This window comes from Agelaius phoeniceus, chromosome 9 (assembly GCF_051311805.1).
Source record: "Agelaius phoeniceus isolate bAgePho1 chromosome 9, bAgePho1.hap1, whole genome shotgun sequence".
Lineage (NCBI taxonomy): Eukaryota > Metazoa > Chordata > Aves > Passeriformes > Icteridae > Agelaius > Agelaius phoeniceus.
The window spans coordinates 13303923-13323179 of NC_135273.1; the positions used below are offsets into that span (position 1 = coordinate 13303923).

General features: G+C 48.9%; 1 protein-coding gene across 9 annotated transcripts in view; it reads left to right on the forward strand.

The window, feature by feature from the left end:
- The first annotated feature begins 16115 nt into the window (after nucleotides 1–16115).
- Nucleotides 16116–19257, forward strand: part of BTRC (beta-transducin repeat containing E3 ubiquitin protein ligase) — a 121117-nt gene continuing 117975 nt past the window's right edge. For 7 of the 9 annotated variants that reach the window (XM_077182954.1, XM_077182958.1, XM_077182957.1 and 4 more), the window contains exon 1: nucleotides 16118–16272. In XM_077182954.1, the coding sequence (XP_077039069.1) occupies nucleotides 16225–16272 (48 nt within the window). In that variant the 5' untranslated portion in view covers nucleotides 16118–16224. Of the gene's footprint in view, nucleotides 16273–19257 lie in introns of all 9 variants that reach the window. The other 2 variants (XM_077182956.1, XM_077182961.1) reach the window with 1 other exon arrangement.

Consider the following 19257-nt stretch of genomic DNA (forward strand, 5'->3'; position numbering starts at 1 on the left):
TCCATCTCACAGAAATACCAGAGGCATCAATAATTCACATCCCCAAAGCTCTTGCAGTCCTCTGCAGCCTGCAAACAGCACCACGACATTTACACTGATCCCCTCCTCTCGCTGCTCTGCACCCTCCATCACCCTGGATCCTCAAAACTGAAAGCACGGCTCAGTTTCCCTGGCATCACGAGCCAGCCAGGGCTGTGAGAATTACTGACAGGAAAACGCAGCCGGGTGCTCACACCCACTGCCCCCATCCCTGCCAGGCACTGCCCCCAGCCCGCAGCGCCGGCAGCGGCTGGGCAGCGCCAGCCAGCCCTGCCCGCGGCCCCGCGCGGCGGGAGCCCCCACGCCTGCTCAGCATCCCGGCTGCTCTTAGTTTCTCCCTACTGAAGAATTATGTAGCATGAAGAAGCAGGCTCCACCATCTTGAACTGGCAGTGAACTTTGCTTTCTACATATAAATACAGATAGCAATCACACCCCAATCAGCACACAAGCTTCAGGGCATCATCACGGCAACTCTAACTTTCCCATTACGATAATGTGATTTTCACTCAGTCTATAATATCACCAGCCATGAATAAAACAACTGGCTTTTTCTCTCTTTCTCTCTCCCTTCCCTCTCTCCCCCCACCCTCCCTCTCCCTTTCTCTCTCCCCCTCTCTCGGATCACAGTCTTTGCATACTAATGATGGCTGAATAAGGCTTCCAGGGTGCGATCTCTGATGGATAGGGAGGTCAGGCTCTGTGTGGATCCTCGGTGCTCTCCAATCCTCACACACACGGCTTCATCTCTCTTTGACCTCCTGGGTATGTGGAACCGGACTGGACTGACAGAGCTGGCTGGACAGACAGGCAGTCACTGCCTTCTTGTCCCATCTGCATCATGCCGCTAGAGTGGGGCTGGGGCATGCTGTTTGTGGGGCTGAGTAAAGGGAAGGTCCTGGTCCCCGGAGCCTACCAGACCCTGCCCGGCTCCCTGGAGCATCTCCATCTCAGCTCGAATGCTCTGGTGTGTGGGAAATGTGTCAAGCCGGGATTAATCCTGCCCCAGGGCACCCTCCCCCCTGCTGCTCAGCCAAGCTGTTTGTCTAACCCCGTTCAGGTCTGCTGTCCCTGAGGATGTATGGAGGCTGGATCAGGGAAGCAATCCCACTGAAAACAACCTACCACCCAAAAAAAAAAAAAATCAAAACAAAAAATCCCATAGGGATCAGGTACCCAATCCAACCCACCCCACAGAGCAGAGCAGTTGCAGGGTATTAGGGCATTGACTGGATTTTCCCACAGAGAGGCAGCTTGCTGGATCAGACCCATCCTCTTCTGGCTCCCAACATGATTAACAGCTGCTGCAGAGGAGAAACCCCTTTTGCAGGCTTCTCAGGAATAACCCTGACAAGGAGTTCCTGCTCATTTCAGCAACTCCAAAAACTGCAGCCTGGTGAGTTTAAGCCAGCCAGAAAGGGTTCATGACTGATTTTGGTGGTTTCTGGCAGACTGAGCATCACTGTGCATGTTCTGGTGCAAGTGGGGCACCACTGTCCCTGTGCTACATGCCCTGCTCTGCATTCAGCCCCAGCAAACATCCCGTGCCTGCTCTGCATGCCTCTAGCTGAAACTGGCACCCAGCTGTCACAGGAATGGCATGGTAGGGAGCACTCCCATATGGAGACACTCAAGATATGTCAGTTAGATTTTGTTTCCTATTCTCACTCCGGAAACTATCATGCCAAGGCACAGAAACCCAGGAACTTTCCAGACCATACTGATCCAACATGCAAAGCCAAAGTTTAATTCCCTTGCATCCTTCCCACACTTGTTGTCTGCTTTCAAAGTTTTCAGAAGTCTCTTGTTTGGGAGCACTGGTGGAGCACTGTGAGGTTTTCTAACCCCAAAATCTGTCTCAGAGACAAAAGCACTGTTTCTTAAATTCCTTTCCACCCAGTGCTTTGCTTAGGATTATTATCTCATGTGGATAATTAATTCTCTTGAACATCAGCATCTGGCCCTGGGTGGGAGCTGTGCTGGAGAGAGCAGCAGAGCACAGGATTGGGTTATAAGGTGCTAGAACACCTGTTTGTGCCTTTTGTGATCTTCCTCAAATCTATAAAGCAGGAGAAGGAAGGAGATAGGGTCCCTACTCTGCCCCAGAAAGGTGCCTGTGGGTAAGCAGCATTGTGGAAAGGACTAGTTATCCTTTTTGCAAGATAAAGGGATGTATTGAGTACTAATTGCTCAAGTGGCTGTTGAAATGTCAGTGTTCCTCAGAAGCACTCCTTGCTGTGCCAGGAGAGTTGCAGGGTGAGTGTTGAGTTACTGGGGCGCTTCAAAGGCTGAAGCAGCAATAAAGGGCATTCAGAGCAGAAATGGGATAGGATGGTGCCTAGACTTTGCAGTGGCTGAAATTGTGGATGTTAAGTGTGTGCTTGCAAGTTTTGAGTGCTCAAAGGGGAAAAACAGGCAGGAAAACACAAAGGAGCAGCAACAGCCTGCATGGGGCAGACTCTGATGCTGTTAACCTGCCAATTCCTCAGTGGGCTGTGGCTGACCTGGCAGGACAGTGCATGCAAAACCAGCCCTGCATGCACTGAGCCTGAAAGCACATGGCCAGGGGCTGCCATGTTCATGGCACTGCTGTGCAGCACTGTCACTGCTCCTGACTGCTTTGCTGGAGAGCCACACAGGGAGATGGAAAACTCAGTCCCTGCAGCTTGTCTCTGAGACAGGATAAGCAGGGAAGGTGCATATTACAGACACTTGAATCCTAGTTAATATGTGCCAAGGGGTAGCAGACAGGGCATCTCTCAAAATGAAAGACTGAGACAGGCTACCTGTTCGCTCCTGCCTGTGAGCACTCATGACTTGTAAGTGTCCTTATATAAATCAAGCTTCTTTCCCAGCTGATGGCTGTCCTTGCAGAATAAGTGGCTTTGGGGATGGCTCTGTCTCTGCCATCTCTCAGATGTGATATAGGCTGATTCAGAAACTGTAATGGGTCTTGCTGCAATCAGCCTGGAAGGTGCCCTCTGCGGATGAGAAAAGCATGCTGGACTGGTGCAGCACAAAAACCTATGCTGGCATCTATTGCATGTCCTTTTCCCACCCCCAGCAGCCGTCTCAGGTATGGGTCGCTTTGGAGTTACAGAGACAGGGAGGGATGAGTCCTCAGCCTTGCAGCTGCTTTTTGCTTCTCTAGCTGGAAAAGGCTTCCTTGCCTTACCTGACATAAAGAGAAGAGCAGAGGTGCTCCAAAAACGAGAAGGCACCTGTGCCAACTGATCCCAGCACAGGGCTCACCCCACAGCAGGCTATGAGTCCCCTGGTGGGTGACAGAGCTGGCTGAAATGGATGGGGCTGTAATGGAGGTACCTGCCGGCAGGGCTACCTGGGAGACGCTCTTATCTGTCATCTGATTTATCCAGGTTAAAAGGCTGCAATCAGTCACCAAGGTAGATTCATTCCCCAGTAAATAGTGCCCGAGGGCTTCCAGGACCTATTTTACTGCTAAGCACTCTCTTTCCAATGCTTGAATACCTTTGCTCCCGATGGAGCTGTTGCTGGCTGATATATATATGATATGGGGAGTCCCAGTGACTTTTTTATTTTTGCTCTGTACAGCTCCTGGCCTTGTCTCGGCTGCATCGGGCTGCTCGATGAATTATCTGTCCAAGGCTTCTTGCGTCTGGGGGCAAATCCAGCTGAGACTGCTCTCAGCTGCCGGGAGAGCTCTCTCTGTGAATCAGCTCTGCCTGAAGCCCAGACCATTGGCACAGCAAGAGGAGAGGCTTGGAGGGAAGTGATGCTCGGAGTGCAGGTTTTGGGCTGGGGGCTGGGAGGGACCAGCCTCTCCTGCCCTTGCCTCTGTCACTGGGGCATTTTGTGACAGGGGGACGGAGCTGGGCTGAGAGACAGTCATAAGCTGTGGTGCCCAAACAGCTGCTTTCTCCAGTGACTTTTTCCTGCTGGATCTGCCTATCCAGGAGCCTGTCCCCTATCACAGGTGAGTCCTTTCCAGGTTTGGATACCTCCAGGGTCAGGTATCGAGCTGTGGAGAGCAGTCACTGAGATTACTTAGAGGATGGTACCTAGGCCCCAGTGATCCCCATAAAAAGGACACTCTCTGCCCTCTGGGGTTCGTCACCTCTCATGACATGTCACAAAGCCAATCTGATTTCTTCTGAACACTGAGGTGCTCTACCTTGGCCCTGCTCTCTGGGGGCATGTTTGCATTAAACTTCATGGTGGAGAAGAGGAAATTTCTATCAAGAAGGCTGTGAACAGAATAGCAGATTATATCCTCATTTTAATTTTTTACTTCTTTTTTTCATCCTGGTTGAACTAAACAACAGATCCACCAAACTGCTGGCAAGGAGCTGCCATCCCCATCAAGCTCCAGGTGCTACCTGCTCCCCCATCCCAAAGGACAGAGGAAAGGCTGCATCCTGCCCCCTCCTTTGGGGAGAGCTCAGGAGCCCTTGTCTACTACACCTTGTTCTTAAGTACCTTCAAGCACTTGTCCTGCAAACATTAGAGGTTTGACTGCTTTTATTCCTTTTCATGTCTTTGACAAACCTCTTATGTAGTTTATCAACCCAAATCGGTTGTTAACTTCCTCCTGCTCTTCCCATCCCCTCCCACTCCTCCTCCCACTAATTGGAGTGAAGGACTAATGGAGTATTACTGTGAGGGACTAGGCAAGCTTCCCAAAGTGCTTACCTAAGAGGAGAGCACTTTGACTAATAGATGAGCATTAAGGCTGTGCAGCCTCTTGTCCTGAGAGTGGGAGGAGGAGTCCAAGAGTACAGAGCAGAGCTCCAGACATCGGCATTACTGACTCTCTCCAGATATCCAGACTGCACAGTTAGACCATCTCAGCTCTCAGAGTCACCCTTAGGGATGGGTTTCACATCTAACTTGCCCTTTGGCAACCCCCAGCCAGGCGGATTTCACTCCCAGTAGGTGCAACACAGCCCTTTGCCAGTGATGGATATCAGCTTTCCTGCGTGGGCAAAAGAGGGCTTTTCCCCCATGCTGTGTTTGTACAACACCCAGCACAGGAGGGCTCCTTCAGTCCCCCAGGGGATGTTTTGAAGTGCTTGCACCAGTACTTTGAGTATTGGGTCACCCAAAGCTGCCCTGGGACAAGGCCCTAGGACAGCCAGAAGGAGAGCAGGATGAGTGTCTGGAGGCACAGAGCATTTCAGGAGCTGCTGTATACCTAGACCTTCCAGCCATGAATGTCAAAATTTCCTCCTAGTCATTTGACTTTGAAGCCTCCTATGCATTTTCCAGGGACCATATCCAGCACTGGAGGAGGGTTTGAAGTTGTAACTACGCAGAACCACAAATCCTGAACTTTGGAGATGCACTGGGATGATAGGCTGTGATGATCAATATGTGCCCCTATCCTTGCTCCTACAATTTGGTTTCTGAACCTATGCTAGGGTGCAGTACCAAGTAGAGCACCTGATGACCATCACCAACATCATCTGCAACCTTCAAGTGTTTTGTAGCTCAATCCTCTGGACCCCTGGAGGGCATTGCACTGACATTTAAACATTGTAAGTGGCAGCAGTGCTCAAAAGCACCAGGAGAAAGGTCAAGTGCTTCAGTAAGAGGTGGGCAGGTGTGGGCCTGCCATGGGCCTTCAGGGAGGGAGAAAGTATTTCCAGAAGCTAGGTTTGGACAACTAAAGGTTTGATGTCTATAAAATGTGGGTGCTCAGGTTCAGCCGACTCCTGATGGCTGGGTCTGGAGACAGCATCAGGGGACAGCTTACAGTATGTTTCCGAGACCCCTTGTTTCACCAGGGAACCTGCAACTTGCTAAGTGGGTACTGGATGTGCGTGTGGCCACCCCTGCCTTTGCTTCACTTGGGCTCTCCAGATGTCCCAGATTTGTCTCTGCCACTTCCTACTGGGAGTCACCCTCAGGCTGTCTGATCTCTCAGCAATCTCGCCTAGGTAAGTGCTGGCCCTTTGGAAAGCTCTTGTGTGTTCCTGGCTTTGCACCCTGATTAGCAGTAGCACTATAACAGGAGAGATGGAGTGACAAACAAGATGGAGTGATGAACACAGGATGGGTTCAACTTGTCCAGCTTCACTCCCTATAGTCAGCACCTACTGAGTCACCCAGACTTATGATATTCTTTATCAGGATGCTTCAGGAGGAAACTCTGGCAGACTGAGCCCGAGTGATGGGAAATGGCTCTGTGCATCTCATTCATCTCCTCTTACGTGGGGCAAAGGCATGAAACTTACAAGTGCAGACACTGATATGAGAACTGAGTTTGGCCCAGCTGCAGCATGGATTGCAGTTTGTGTCCCTGGCTCTCAGGCTCTGGGCTTTCAAGCACTGGTACCCGACACGGTGTGTGCTGGGAGAATGAGGAATCCATCATAGCAAGAAGAGTGTTCTCAGGACAGCTGCCTATGTGAACATAAAGATGAGGGGGTGGGATAAAACACTCTCCTGATACAGGGAATGGGGTTGTCATCATCCTGGCCTCCCCATGCAAGGGGATCCTTCAATCTCTTTATGTGAGCTCTGGGGAGGAGGAATATCAGAGCTCCCCATGAGCTGGACACTGCTCCCTCCCTGCCCCAGGGAAGGCACAATGAGCGGCCACGGAGCGGGGTCACTCGGCAGTGCTCCCATCAGGGAGGAAGCCTTCCTGTGCCCCGGCAAACCCCTAGTGAAAGACAATCAGGCTCGCTGTCACCGAGCTAATTCCGATGGCATAAAAGCAGTAATGAAATTCACGGCAGGATTAGCCTCTCCATCCAATGGGCCGGCGCCACAGTGACATATCGTGCTTCTTGCCCGAATGTAACACACCATCTAATTTACGTCGTGTAGCGAGCGGGAATGAAATGTTCATAAAGAATTGCTGAATCTTGTCACCTTAACTGCGGCCCCGGGCTCTGAGGCATCTGTCAGGGAGAGGAGAGACGAGAAGGAGGCTCCTGCCTTGCAAAGCTGCGACCAGGGCTTTGGGAAAGGGGAGATGGCTGCATTAATCTTCTGGGTCTGTGCAATGGAGATGTAGCACGTGGGGATGAGGACTCCAGGCTGGAGGAGGGGGGCTGTAGAGCTTCCTTACATGTGCATGCTGTAGAGTGGTGTTAGCAACAAGAAAGGGGCTTTTAGAGCTTCCCCACCAGGAGAACTGCATGCCTGGGATGCATGAAAATGGACCTGTGGTGGCATGGAAACAAGGGGCAGCATCCTTAGAGATATATGTGCTCACAGCATAGCACAAGTTCCCAAATTCCATGTTGGGTCCCATGTGCAGGTACATACTATTTAGCAACTGCAGGTGCTCACCTGTCTGAGGAAGCACGTGCACAACCTTTTTGCTGTGGCTTGGCAGCCCCATTCCCCCTCCCCTCCCCAGTGTTTATTTGCAGTTAATTTTCATGGATTCTAATGGCTCAGATCCTGCTAGGGGGGATTGTGCTTGCCTCTTCAGTCAGAAAGTTTGCAGAAAAAAATAGCCCTTTCCTGTTGTGTTTGGAGTAATAGTGTCTTGGTGTCCAGAGGGGAGTTGGCAAGGAAACAGGGAAGTTTATTAAGAGTAAGAGATTGAATTCCACTGGGTTTAATTGGAAGTGCTTGAGCAAACAGCGGAGGGAATTGTCCAGTCCAGCTCTCTGGAAACAGCAGTACTAGCCCCGGGCTTCATGCCCATGGAGCTGACTAGTTCCAGGGCCACCTTATCCTCTTGACTGTTGGGGAAACTGCAGGGTCTGGCTTGTTTACTTCCTTGGGGTCATCTGTGCACCTCAGCCTTGGCTTTCTATCCCATCAGTTGCTGGGTTCCTACATGGGATCTGGAAATGCCTAAAATACAGTGTCTGGATCTGTATTTTACTTTGGAAGCTGGTTCAGGACATAAAGTATGCAATGAGGCATGGTCCTGTCCTTCCTGTCCTCTCCCAGTCCTCTCCCATGGAAATCTGGCTTTTCTTCTTTAATAGGGACAGTACAGCTCAAGGCTGGGGCTCAGCAGCAGCTGGCTGGGCTGCAGGTATTGGGTATGCAATTTGCAACTGTGAAGTGTTTTGGAAGAGTAACCTAAACTTAAGATGCCTGCTCTGCTTTCCCATTTTAAGGCCAAAATGGAGAAAATCCACTTTTGGATCCTAATCCCCACACCATCCTTCAGGGCACAGAAAAGTCTCCAAGTCAGATTCCCATGGATGAAACCATCTGCCTTCCTTGGGCTGGTCTGGATGCTGCCTGCAGAATGAGCTGCAGCACCACTGTGCCTCCCCTGCACCGATAATCACAGGTATGCAAAGCAGTATGGAAATGTGCCTTTGTGGTAGGAAAAGGAGCCAAGTGCCAAAAGTCTGATTCCCTCCTAGAAAAGCCTCTCCTTCAAGACCTTCTCCCACACCGTGCTGAGTTGAAAGAGGCATCAAGTGTTCTCCTTGCAGATGAAGGTAAATGGGGGCTCAGACATTTGCTTTGCCTTGAATTCAGCTGATCGCTCTGCTGAAAAATTCAAAATTAAAGAACAATAAATAATTTATTACTTTATTTACTTTAATTCAATAAATTGCTTCCCCACAAATTAAGATATATTGCTTCAAATTAAATGTTTCATTAAATCTGAGATTAAACTTTTGGGGGCTGGGGAAAGTAAGACTTTTTAATTTGGCTGGAAACATGAAAACTGCTGTTTTCCATTGCTTTAATTGCAAACTCCAGAACCAAAGTGACACACATTTTACGAAGTATGATTGTGCTGGTTTGGTCTCTGCTCCCACTCCTCTGGGAGATCAGTGGGTTTCTCTTTCTGACTCTCTCACATGGCTGCAGACTTTCAGCTGCAAATCCAAATGGAGCATGTCTCTAATGCCAACCAAACCTCACACAAATGCCCTCTAATTGAAGCACTTTGTGTCTTCTAGACTTTGCAGGGTCTTGTTTCTCCATAATCTTGTTTTTTGGGTGAAATTGCCATAATGGCTGGCTGTGTTCCAGCACACACTATGTTCTTTGTTTCAAATATGTATAAGTTAAATATATATTTATAAATGAAATATTTTTATTATATAAATATATATATTCAATTTTCTTTTGGTTGATGTCCTGTGCTGGGACTCTTAAAAGTGGGATTTGAGTCATATGCTGTTTTCCAGTCTCCAAATACTTTCACCTCTAATGAACATGAGATAAAACCTCATGTCTCTGTTTTCCAGTGGTTTTATTCATGCAGAGCTCTTCTGCAGATTTTCACCTGTATGATGGCCTAGCCATAGAGATGAATGGGACAGGCAGACTTACAAATGTGGAAATCTACACAGACTGAAATGAAAGTTTGCTAGATTCCTGGGCAGTGATCCTCTGGTAATGTACCTATCATGATTGAATCTGCTACAAAGTGGGATCTCTGGCTGCTGGATGTTTGTACCAGTTTTGTAATTTATTAGGGACTGCTGGAGGGACTTCCAGCCAGTTCAGCACATGCCTCCATAGGAACTCATGCACCTCTGCACCAATACAGCCATTGCAGAGCATCTCAGTGCTCTGTGACAAAGTCTGAGCTGCTCAGTATAGGAACAACCTGCACAAACACAATTGCAGGAGCAAACAATTGCTAAAGGGCTTCTATTTTTTTCCCCTCAGACTCTGCAAGCAGATGAACTGTAGGTGCTGTGAAACTGTGCTTCAGGTATCCTCCCTTGCTTGTCTAACCCCTGGTTGGAAGGCTTCAAATGACAGAAGTGTTCAAAGTAGTTGCTTGTGACTCTTTGGTGCCCTCTTTGCCCATGGCTACGGGCTTGTATCTCTGGGTTCTTCATTGTCCTGGTATCTGCTGCAGGTTGCAAAACTGATACCATGGTTGTCTTCACAGGAAGGTTAGAGCAGCAAAAGGAGTGTCTGAGATATTGGGTGATGGAGGAAGAAGGTCTTGTGATGCCTACTCTGCTCTGAAGAGGATTGGTAGGAACCGGGGCAGAGCAAGGCTGCGTGAGTCATTTCCTAGAGGGAAATCTTTCCTGTGAGGGCCTTTTGCTTTCAAGAGAGGTGTCCCTCTTGGGAGTATTTTCAAGGGCTAGGAAAATCTCCTTTTCTGAGTTCTCCTTCAGACACCAAATGACAGGAAAATGCCCCATGAGAAACGGGGTGCACATGAATGAGTGGGTTAACTCTGCAGGGAGGATTCCAAACTCCTCCTCTGAGCAGTGAATGATGCTGTAGCAGCAACCTCCAAGAACTGCATGTCTGTCAGCTCCTGGAACCCAGGCCACTCTTGGACTTGTTTGGTCCACGGCAGAGGGCAATTGCTTTTGGATCTATGCATTGTAATGTGGCTCTGTGATATGGAGAAAGGCACAGTCACTGCAGCAAGTGGGCTTTTGCCAGGAAAACTCTCTTATGTACTTACTCTGTAAGTCAAAAGTATTTACAGGAGATCTTGCTGCCTGTAACTTAAAGCTTTAGCGAAACAAATTGGAATTGCCTTCTGGAGGCCATTGTTATAAATTACAGCCCCAACATCTGTCCACAACTGCAATGTCTAGACAACCCGTCTCGGCTAGAAGAGTGAGCGAGGGGGTGCTGTGATCACAGTGGGGAGGGGAAGCAAAGGGTTTGTGCTGGGGCTTGTGCCAAGCACCCTGGCTCATGCTGCCCCTCTGCTTTTGAGCATGATGCTTAAAGCAAGGTCCATCCCAGCCTGGCCAGGAGGGACTTCAGGGGCATTTAAGGTAGGAGGAGAAACGTCTGCCTTCCTCCATTGCAGATTGATGCCAGCATCAAATTTGGCCCTTGGAAGTCTTGACTGCTGTTGCCTCATTTATTGCATGTTGAAGGATGTGAGAGAAGGCAGTGCCTTCAGCCAGGTTTGTTCCTTGTTTCCTTGGCCCCTGTGCAGCACTTTCGATAAAGAGGCCAGGCCCGTCAGCTGAACGATTGTATTTTTTTACAGTTCCTAGCGAAAACCTTCTCATTTATATGTAAAGTAGCCATTAGTCATAGCTCTGTTCCCTCACACTGCCTGATGTACAATCACATTTTGCAGTGGATGAATCTTTCCACACAGCTGCTCTGCTATGAATAATCCGTTGCTGGGCCCATAAATCAGAAAAAAATCATGCACCTCCTTTGCCTGATCCTTACACAAAGTCATATATTTTACATGAGGACTAACTAAATATTCATGAGGCTTTAAAAGGCTGTTCTGACTACAAGGTACTTGTTGGGGCTGTTTTTGTTCTGTCAGGTCAGGTTTGGTGGTTTGGGTTTGTTTTTTGTCCTTGTAAGAAGAAATCTTTCTTTCCCCTTTGCCACTCTTCAGGCAGCAGCACTGGGCCCCCAGCAATGCTCCTCTGGACTCGTGTTTGCTGAAGGACTGATGAATTTGTCATTGCTGCTGTGTCAAGGACAGGCTGATGGAAGGTGCTGCAAACACGAAAGGACACATCCCAGGGGAGGTAGCAAGGCCTCAGAGAGTGAAGGAGCAGCTTTAAGGGTAAAGAGGCACTTCCAGATCTGTGCCGGGGCACTGGGCTGGCTGGGAGTTGGGGTGCATGTTTCTGTATGTGCCTCAGCCTGGTGCTCCTCACCGTGGCCTCTGGCAAGACCATGGAGACTGGGAATGCTGCTGAATAGTTGGTCTAGTAGCTGTGTAAGAATGCTGTCACCCTGAATTATTTTAATTCATATTTTAAACAAAGCACCTACGGAGTCTATGGAGAGGACTGGGACCAGGGCTTCAGCATCTTCTGCTTCCCAGTGGCCAAGTGAATCTGGTGGGGGAGCAGCACCATGCAGCCACCAAGGTAGGATGGGAAACTGGGAAGTGAGCTCAGATTTAATCTGCTCAGGATCCCTGTAAGGACTCCAAATTCAGGATCTGCCCTGTCCAAGACTCTCTGCCTTGGCCATCCAGAGCAAGGGATGATGATATTAGTGCAGGGAGGGCTCTCAACCCCCAGGAGGGTCCAGAGATCCTGACAAGTGGGAAGACAAGAGGTTTTCCACCTTCTATTTGCTGAATAAGCAGCTTCCAATAACTGGGAGGGAGCAGTCTCATCCTTCTCTGCCCTGGTCCACTTGCCGTTACAGGAGCTTTGCCATTTGGGTGGTCACAAAAAAAAAAAGCCAGTTTGACTTGCCAGAAAAGTGTTTAGTTAATATTTCCTGAGTATAACTTTCCTGCCACTATAGTCAACTAAACCAGCTCACTGTGGTAGCAAACAGGTTTTGGAGTCAGCAGAAGGTGAGAAGAAACACGTGGCTATCAGAGACAGGAGAGAGGATGCAGCTCCCCTTTTCAGCAGCACAAGGGATACAATCAGCTCAACCTGTAAATGTTAATCTACAGAGTACAGTGCTGTGGTTTCTCTGCAGACAAGTCTTTCTGGTCATCCCCTCCATACGTGCAGCCTTGCATGTCTGCTTGTACCAGGTAATGAGTACTGTCCTGCTCAGTGAGCATAATTCATACTGTGTGGTCTGGACTCCCTCCCTTTGCTCCTGCATGACTGAATGTCCCTTTGTCCTAAAAGACCCTTTGCCCACAGGCTACAGGGAGCCATTCTGCCCTCAGTTTCCCCAGGCCACTGCACACCAAATGCCTTTAGCTGAGATGCCAGTGCCCTGGGGGAGCCATGCCACCATCAGAGATCAGCTAGGCTGGAGAGGCTCAGCTGAACCACTGGGATGTTTGTGGTTGCAGGGGTCCCTGTCACCTTCTCACAAGCTCCTATGCTACCGTGTGTTCAGCACTGTGAAACACAGCCCCAGCAGCAGCTGCTGCCACTGCTGCTGCCAAGTTCTTGCAGGACAAAGGGAACAACAAAAGATTCTTCCACCAGTGAACTCCCTTCTTTTCACTTCCCTTCCTTTTTGCTCCAACTTGGAAAGAATGAAGCCAAGGCACTGCCAAAGTAGAGGAAAACAAGGCCAAGCCCACACAGATGGCGACTCCACAAATTTAATTTAAAATCATCCTTTATTATTCAAAATTTAAAAATTCAGGCAATAATGCCCAAAGGAACTGCACTGATTAAAGTTCCCTAATGTTTCATGGCCAAATCTTGCTGCTTCTACCACGGGTCACTGGGACAAGAATGGAAACCCCTCTGGAGTGCAGAGAAAGGTAGGGCTGTACCTGCTGTAGATCTCTTAACCACTTACTTACTGACCCAATCAGCTTCATTTGGAGCAAAGCACCAGCTGTTCCTTACCCAATTAATGACTGCCACAGCAAATTAACATGGCGTTACACCAGGCGTGGATGTGGTCCGCAGAGTCCGGAAGGCACAGAGCAATATGCTAGTGCAAAAATAATCACAGCAATATCTTTACTGTTAGGTAGCATCCTTCATCTGGAAGGATGGTGAGGCCCCTGAGCACTATATGGGCTCGTTTCAGTGCTCTGCAGTAAGGGGGTGGAGGGCAGGGAGGGGGAGTATGGTTGCTGTTTCAAGGAAAAGTAAAGAGGAGCTGGTCAGGGCAGCTCTACTGTGGCAGAAACAGCACTAACTACACGTCCAGGTCCTGCAATTCAAACAAATAATTGTTTGTTTGGTTGTAAATCTGCTGAAGTGTGCCTTCTCCCTGCCTTATACACCACAGACCTCTTCAATTGGTCTCTTTGCCTGCTGTGTGATGTGAAAGCTGATGGTGTCACAGCTTGGTGCGCTGACCAGTCTCTCCTCTGGCCACAGAGGACATAGCAAGCTGGTGGGTGCAGAGCTGGCCATTCAGCTGCAGGGAGCATCCCACAGTGGGAAGGGGCCACAAGGTCAGGCTGCAGATGCAGAGATCCAGGTGAGGTTCCCACAAGGTTTTACTCCATGCTCAGTGCTGCTGAGCCAGGTGCTGTTTCTCTGAGTCCTTCCTCAGTCACTCTGTGCTGTGGTGGAGGCTCCTGCCCTGTCCCTCTGCAGTGGTTCTGCATTGTGGGGTGCTGATGGCAGTGTGGCAGAATAACCAAGCCATGACCTTCTACCACCAAGTTTAAGTCCAGCACCTAAACACTCATTAGTTTTGGCTCCAGAGAGTTCAGGGACATTAATCCCCTGTAAGTTACAGTCCAGACAGATCAATCAGCCTGGAGGGCTTTGGGACACTGGTGTCTAATGCTGAAGCATTACACTTTCCAATTTTCCAACAATTAGGCCAGCATCAGATATTATTGACAAATAAACCATGCAATCAAAGCCCTGAGCCTGCCATGCTGCTACCAGAAGGATCCATTACAACCCAAGCCAGCTGCAGGATGCCTGCAGGAAGGAGACATGGGAGAGCCCTGCCTCAAGCACCAGCAGCCCCTGCTTGCCTTCAGTGCTGTTACAGGAGCCCTCCCTTTGTAATTACAGGATTCCCTCATTATAATTACTGTTATTTATATAATTGTGGTGAGTGTTTTCAGTGCTGTCAGCAGTCTGGAAAGTGCCCAGCCCCACTAGAGCCAAGCATTTCAGGCATTTCACTGCTAAGAGTCTGGGCTCAAAGCATGACGGCCGGGAGCATGGCTGGGTCACTCCAAGAATGGTAGCCTCTGCTCCTGGTGACATGGAAGCTCTGTTTGGGAGACTTCTATGCCCTGGGATTGCAGAGGGAGAACATCAGGTTATCTCTTCCTCCTTCTCTTAGCCCACTGCTCTGGAAGTGTAGATCATGCCAGCATCACACCCTGCAAAGGCTGACATTCCCTGACATTCCCTGTCACCTCTGCTGGGTCACTGGCTGCAGCAGACACTCCTGGCACTGGACCATGAGGCACCACCTAGTCACATGGCCCTGGGAGGAATCCAGTAATGGGCACATTCTCTGCATCCTCTGCTTTCTCTCTAATCATCCTGCCCGAAAATCTGGAGGAGATGGAGTGTTTAGAGAAAATGAGGGAAGGCACTGGGACTCAGGAGATACAGGTTTTGTACCTGCCTGAAGCTTCACTTTTGTTCCTGTGTCAAACAAGGGAATGAAAACAATGAGTTTGAGCTGAATATGGGCAAGCAAGCCCATATGTTTGTGGCTGGCTTCTTTGCCTTTAAATAGGAAGAAATTCAGAGTATCTCACTTAAAATGCAGAGCCAAATATATAAATGCAGCAAGGAAAAGAACCCAAGTGTTTTACTAGATGACAAACTGGCTAGAAATCAGTGTTGTGTTTGCTATAGAGAAATAAGAACTTATCAGGGTCTTATAGTTGGTATTAAAACTACAGGAAGCAATTCCTCTCTGCTGCTCCATATGAGGCAGCCTCAGTTTTTGGGCACTAGAAAAACTGGAAAGAGATGAGAAATTTAATACAGAAGAGGATTAGAAACAATGGTTGCCACGTGAGCTGGTCTTGTAGGGTGTGCAACGGAGAAACGGAGGAGATATGGTAAATATTGTTCTGTCTATATGCAGCTGCTAGTCAAGGAATGCTGATCAATTATTTTTTCTCTTTGCTACTTAGTACAACAAAGAAAACTTGGTCCAATTTTCAGGGAAAATTGATCTAGAAACATTATTAGAAAAAGGGCACCAAAGCAGCACGGGAGGCTTTTTATGTACAGAACGGCCTCAAACAAACACCTCTCAGTAATGATGTCAGCCTACTCGATCCATTCCAGCGATGCAAATTGCCCTGTTTCACATCCCCTGCGGACCTTCGGTCCGGTAACTTTTCCCCAGACATTTCTGGCACCCAGAGCAGGGGCTCAGTTTAGGTTTACCAGCAGCAATCGACTCCAGCACGGAGCGCAGCCGGAGCAAAGCGGGGCAGCAGCCGAGCCCTCCTGGGGGGCACTGGAGAGCGCGGGGCTGTGACTCAGGAGCCAGCCGTACCTTCCACCCCGGGACGGTCTGGAGCTGGAACTGCCCACACCGCACCTGCAGGACGCGCCTCTTCACCGCCCTCCTTCTCCCGCCCGCCCCGAGCGGCCGCGTCCATCCCGCCCCGGCCCGCACCTCGCATCCTGACACATTACTACAACCCCCGTCGGCCCCCTGCACTGCGCAGAACGCATGCACCAGCCGGCTCCCAGCGTGCCCCCAAGTCCGGACTCTGCCGGGATTTGTAGTTTTATCCAGCAGGTCGGACCTTTGCCAGGAACGTGGCCGGGGACTCCATTTCCCGTGGGCCTGTGGAGAAGCGCATGCGCCGTGCGGGCAGCGGGGCGAGGTGGGGGGGCGCGGGGCAGCGCAGGTTCCCGTCTGCGCTGGCTGCGGCCTTCACTGAGCGGGGGGGCGGCCCCGGCCCGGCCCCGCAGGACGATGGACCCGGCCGAGGCCGTCCTGCAGGAAAAGGCGCTCAAGTTCATGGTGAGGGGCGCGGGGTTGGCCAAGGCGGCGCGGGAGGGTGGGCACCTCTGTCTATGGAGGGCTGCGGGGGGGCGAGATGGAGCGGGGGCAGTGGGGAAGGGGAGCCGGGCCTCGGGGCTGGGCCGGGCCGGGCCGGAGGGCGCTGGGCTGGCGGGCGGGGAAGGCGGTGAGCGGGGCCCGGGGAGGGGGCGTCCTGCCTGCGGGGCGGGCAGTGAGCAGGGTCCCCAGATCCGGGCACAGGGAGCTTTGGGAGGAGGGGGAGGCGGCTGCGGGTGTCATCTGGGAGCGGGAGAAGTTAAACTGGAGTGAGGCAGGACCTGGCAGAGGGGCCCACAGGCACCGGCAGCCTTTGCGCATGTAATTCTTGGTTTTTTTTCTTTATTTGTGCTCCTTAGACTATCCTGCTGTACTGCTCACCATCCCTCTGTAATTTTGTTTATCCTCCCATTCTACTGCGAGATCTCTAAATACTGGCACTTGAATGTTTCACTTGATGCTGCAGCAGCATACCACTGATAGGGACTGCGGGGAGCACGTATATTGTTTAGGTTTTGAGTTGGCCTTTGGTATGGAAAACAGTACACGGCATCAAGATGCTCTTCAAATATGGCTAATCTCCATGGATTTGAGGCATTGTGCACTTAAACTGTAACTTCATTCTTTTTTTCTTCATTTGTTGATATTTCTAAGCATTTTGGCTAGAAATGTAAAAATTAGAAATGAAAACAAAGTGTTGCCAACTAAATTGAATGTAAATTTCAGGTGCCCCAAACTGTTCTTTCCCTAAGGATATAATTTTAACGACTGGCAACACTTGCTAAAAGTTTGTTTTGGGTTAGTGCTTCTAGTGGCACAGAATTAAACTTGAGCTCATCAGGAAGAAGGAATTCTATTAAATCTTCAGACCATATGCCCAAAATGAAATTGAGGAAACATTAGCTGCAAATTTTAATTTCTAATTGAGCTTCGATACACTTGTTTGGCTTTTGGTTTTTAATCTGGAAGAACTTGTTTCTCTCTTGGGACTTTTTGATCTGTTTGCTAGTAATCTCCAAGTTTGCCAGATTTATAGTCTCAGCTAGGTGAAGTGGAAAAATGTGTGGACACCTAAATCAGCAAGATAGCAATTAGTAATAATTAATGGCCATCTTTGGTGTGGGATTGGCCAAAGGAGTGTCCCAGATCTGCTGCACTTGTGTTTGGCCAAGCTTGGTAATTACAACCTGCCTCTAGATAGTGAGTTTCGCATCCTGAAAAGTTTCTGCTGAAACATTCTTGCCTGCTGCCAGGCAGCATTGTGAACATGCTATGCTGACTTCTCATACATTACTTTTTTCACCCCCTGTGCTAAGATTCTCATTCAAGGGCTTAGTCCAGGTGGTTTGAGGTTGTCTGTAAGATTGGGCCTGGAAGCTGAGGGAATCCCTGCCCATCCTGCAGCTGGCAGGATGATGATGGACTCCAGCAATAGATGGTATAGATGGACAACAATGGATATTGATGGACTCCAACAATAGAGCTCCCTGACACTGGGGAGAGGCATGCCCATGAGAGGAAGCTGCTCTTCTGGGATGTGCATCTGTTAAGAGCACCAGATAAAGGGAAGAATTATCAAGAGCAGACTGCACTGAGAGCTAAAAGCTAACCCACCTTCTTTCATGTTTTATTAAAGTGCCTCTTGTATGCAAAATGCTTGTGAAAGATGTGAAAGATTTCACCTGCAGTGAAAGATGTGACTTCCCTCTGTCCACTCTGAACTTGTTAGGGTTTTTTGCTTACAGGTTGAGAGGAGAGGAAGCAAAGATTTTGTTAAGCACATCCCAGGCTTTTGCTTTAGTGTGCATCAGTCCAGAACGTGGCTCTTCCTTTAATTCTGCTGATGAAGTGAAGTGTTTGTCAGACTTGGGGGGTCTTCTGGTGTTCCTGGCAGGGTGGCACAGATAGACACATCAGGATAAGTGAGGAATCAGTTGCAAGTATCATCTTGGCCCTCCCTGGAAATGTCTTTTCTGGGCCTTGCAGCACTCGGAGAGTGCTCAGGCACTGCAGTAGTGGCACTGGTACAGTTATCCACACAGAGGTAGCAGATCAGCTAATGCTGAATCATTCACAGTGGATTACCTTGTCCATCAGAGTGTGTGATATGCTTCATTTGCATCTTCTTATTAGGTGGCTCAGAGTTTGGCTAGAGGTGGGCTTTGCTATTAATTATTGATTTTTCTGAGAGCTTCCCAAGGAGCATTGTAGGTAAATATTCAAATACATTTTAGAGGTATGAGGCCTATTATCAAAGGCAGGAGAGAGTTTTGATTTTGGTATGTATTTGGGGTAGGTTTCATTTCATATTGAAAAGCAGCCCTCTAGGTGGTGGTTTGGTTATGCTTCTCTAGAAAATAATGTTTTTTCCACTTAAAAATGTCAGGACTTAATTTTTGACATTGACTTTGGGCAGCCCTTTTGAATCACAAGGTACCAGGCAAGATGGACCTGGTGATTTGATTTTTATTTTAATGTCCAACTCTAACAGAAAAATGTCATGGGAAAGCTTCATCCAGTGCTAATAATATGAATGAAATTATTTTTCTTTAAAGCAACTATATTTGGTGTTTTGAAAGACAAACAGTACTCTGTTGTTTTTCTGTCTGCTCATGTCTGTGCAACTTTTTGGTGGAGTAGAAGGCAGCTGCCTTCTCACTGGCTGCTGTTGGCTGGATTACTTGCCAGTGAAGCAGTATTAAATGCAATATTGCATTTAACTGATATCTGCTACAATTTCCTGGTTATCTGTTCTCAGGTACAATATATATAATCTAATATTTTAAGGTTTAAGTAATTTATTTAATTTCATTTGCTTACTCAGTTTATCTCTATGTCTTAATAAGACCTACTTTATTCCAGATATTAAATTGCTGTGTATTAACACCACACAATACCAAGCAACTCCTCACAAGGGAAGACTGTTTTTGCTGGTGAATGAGAGTCTTG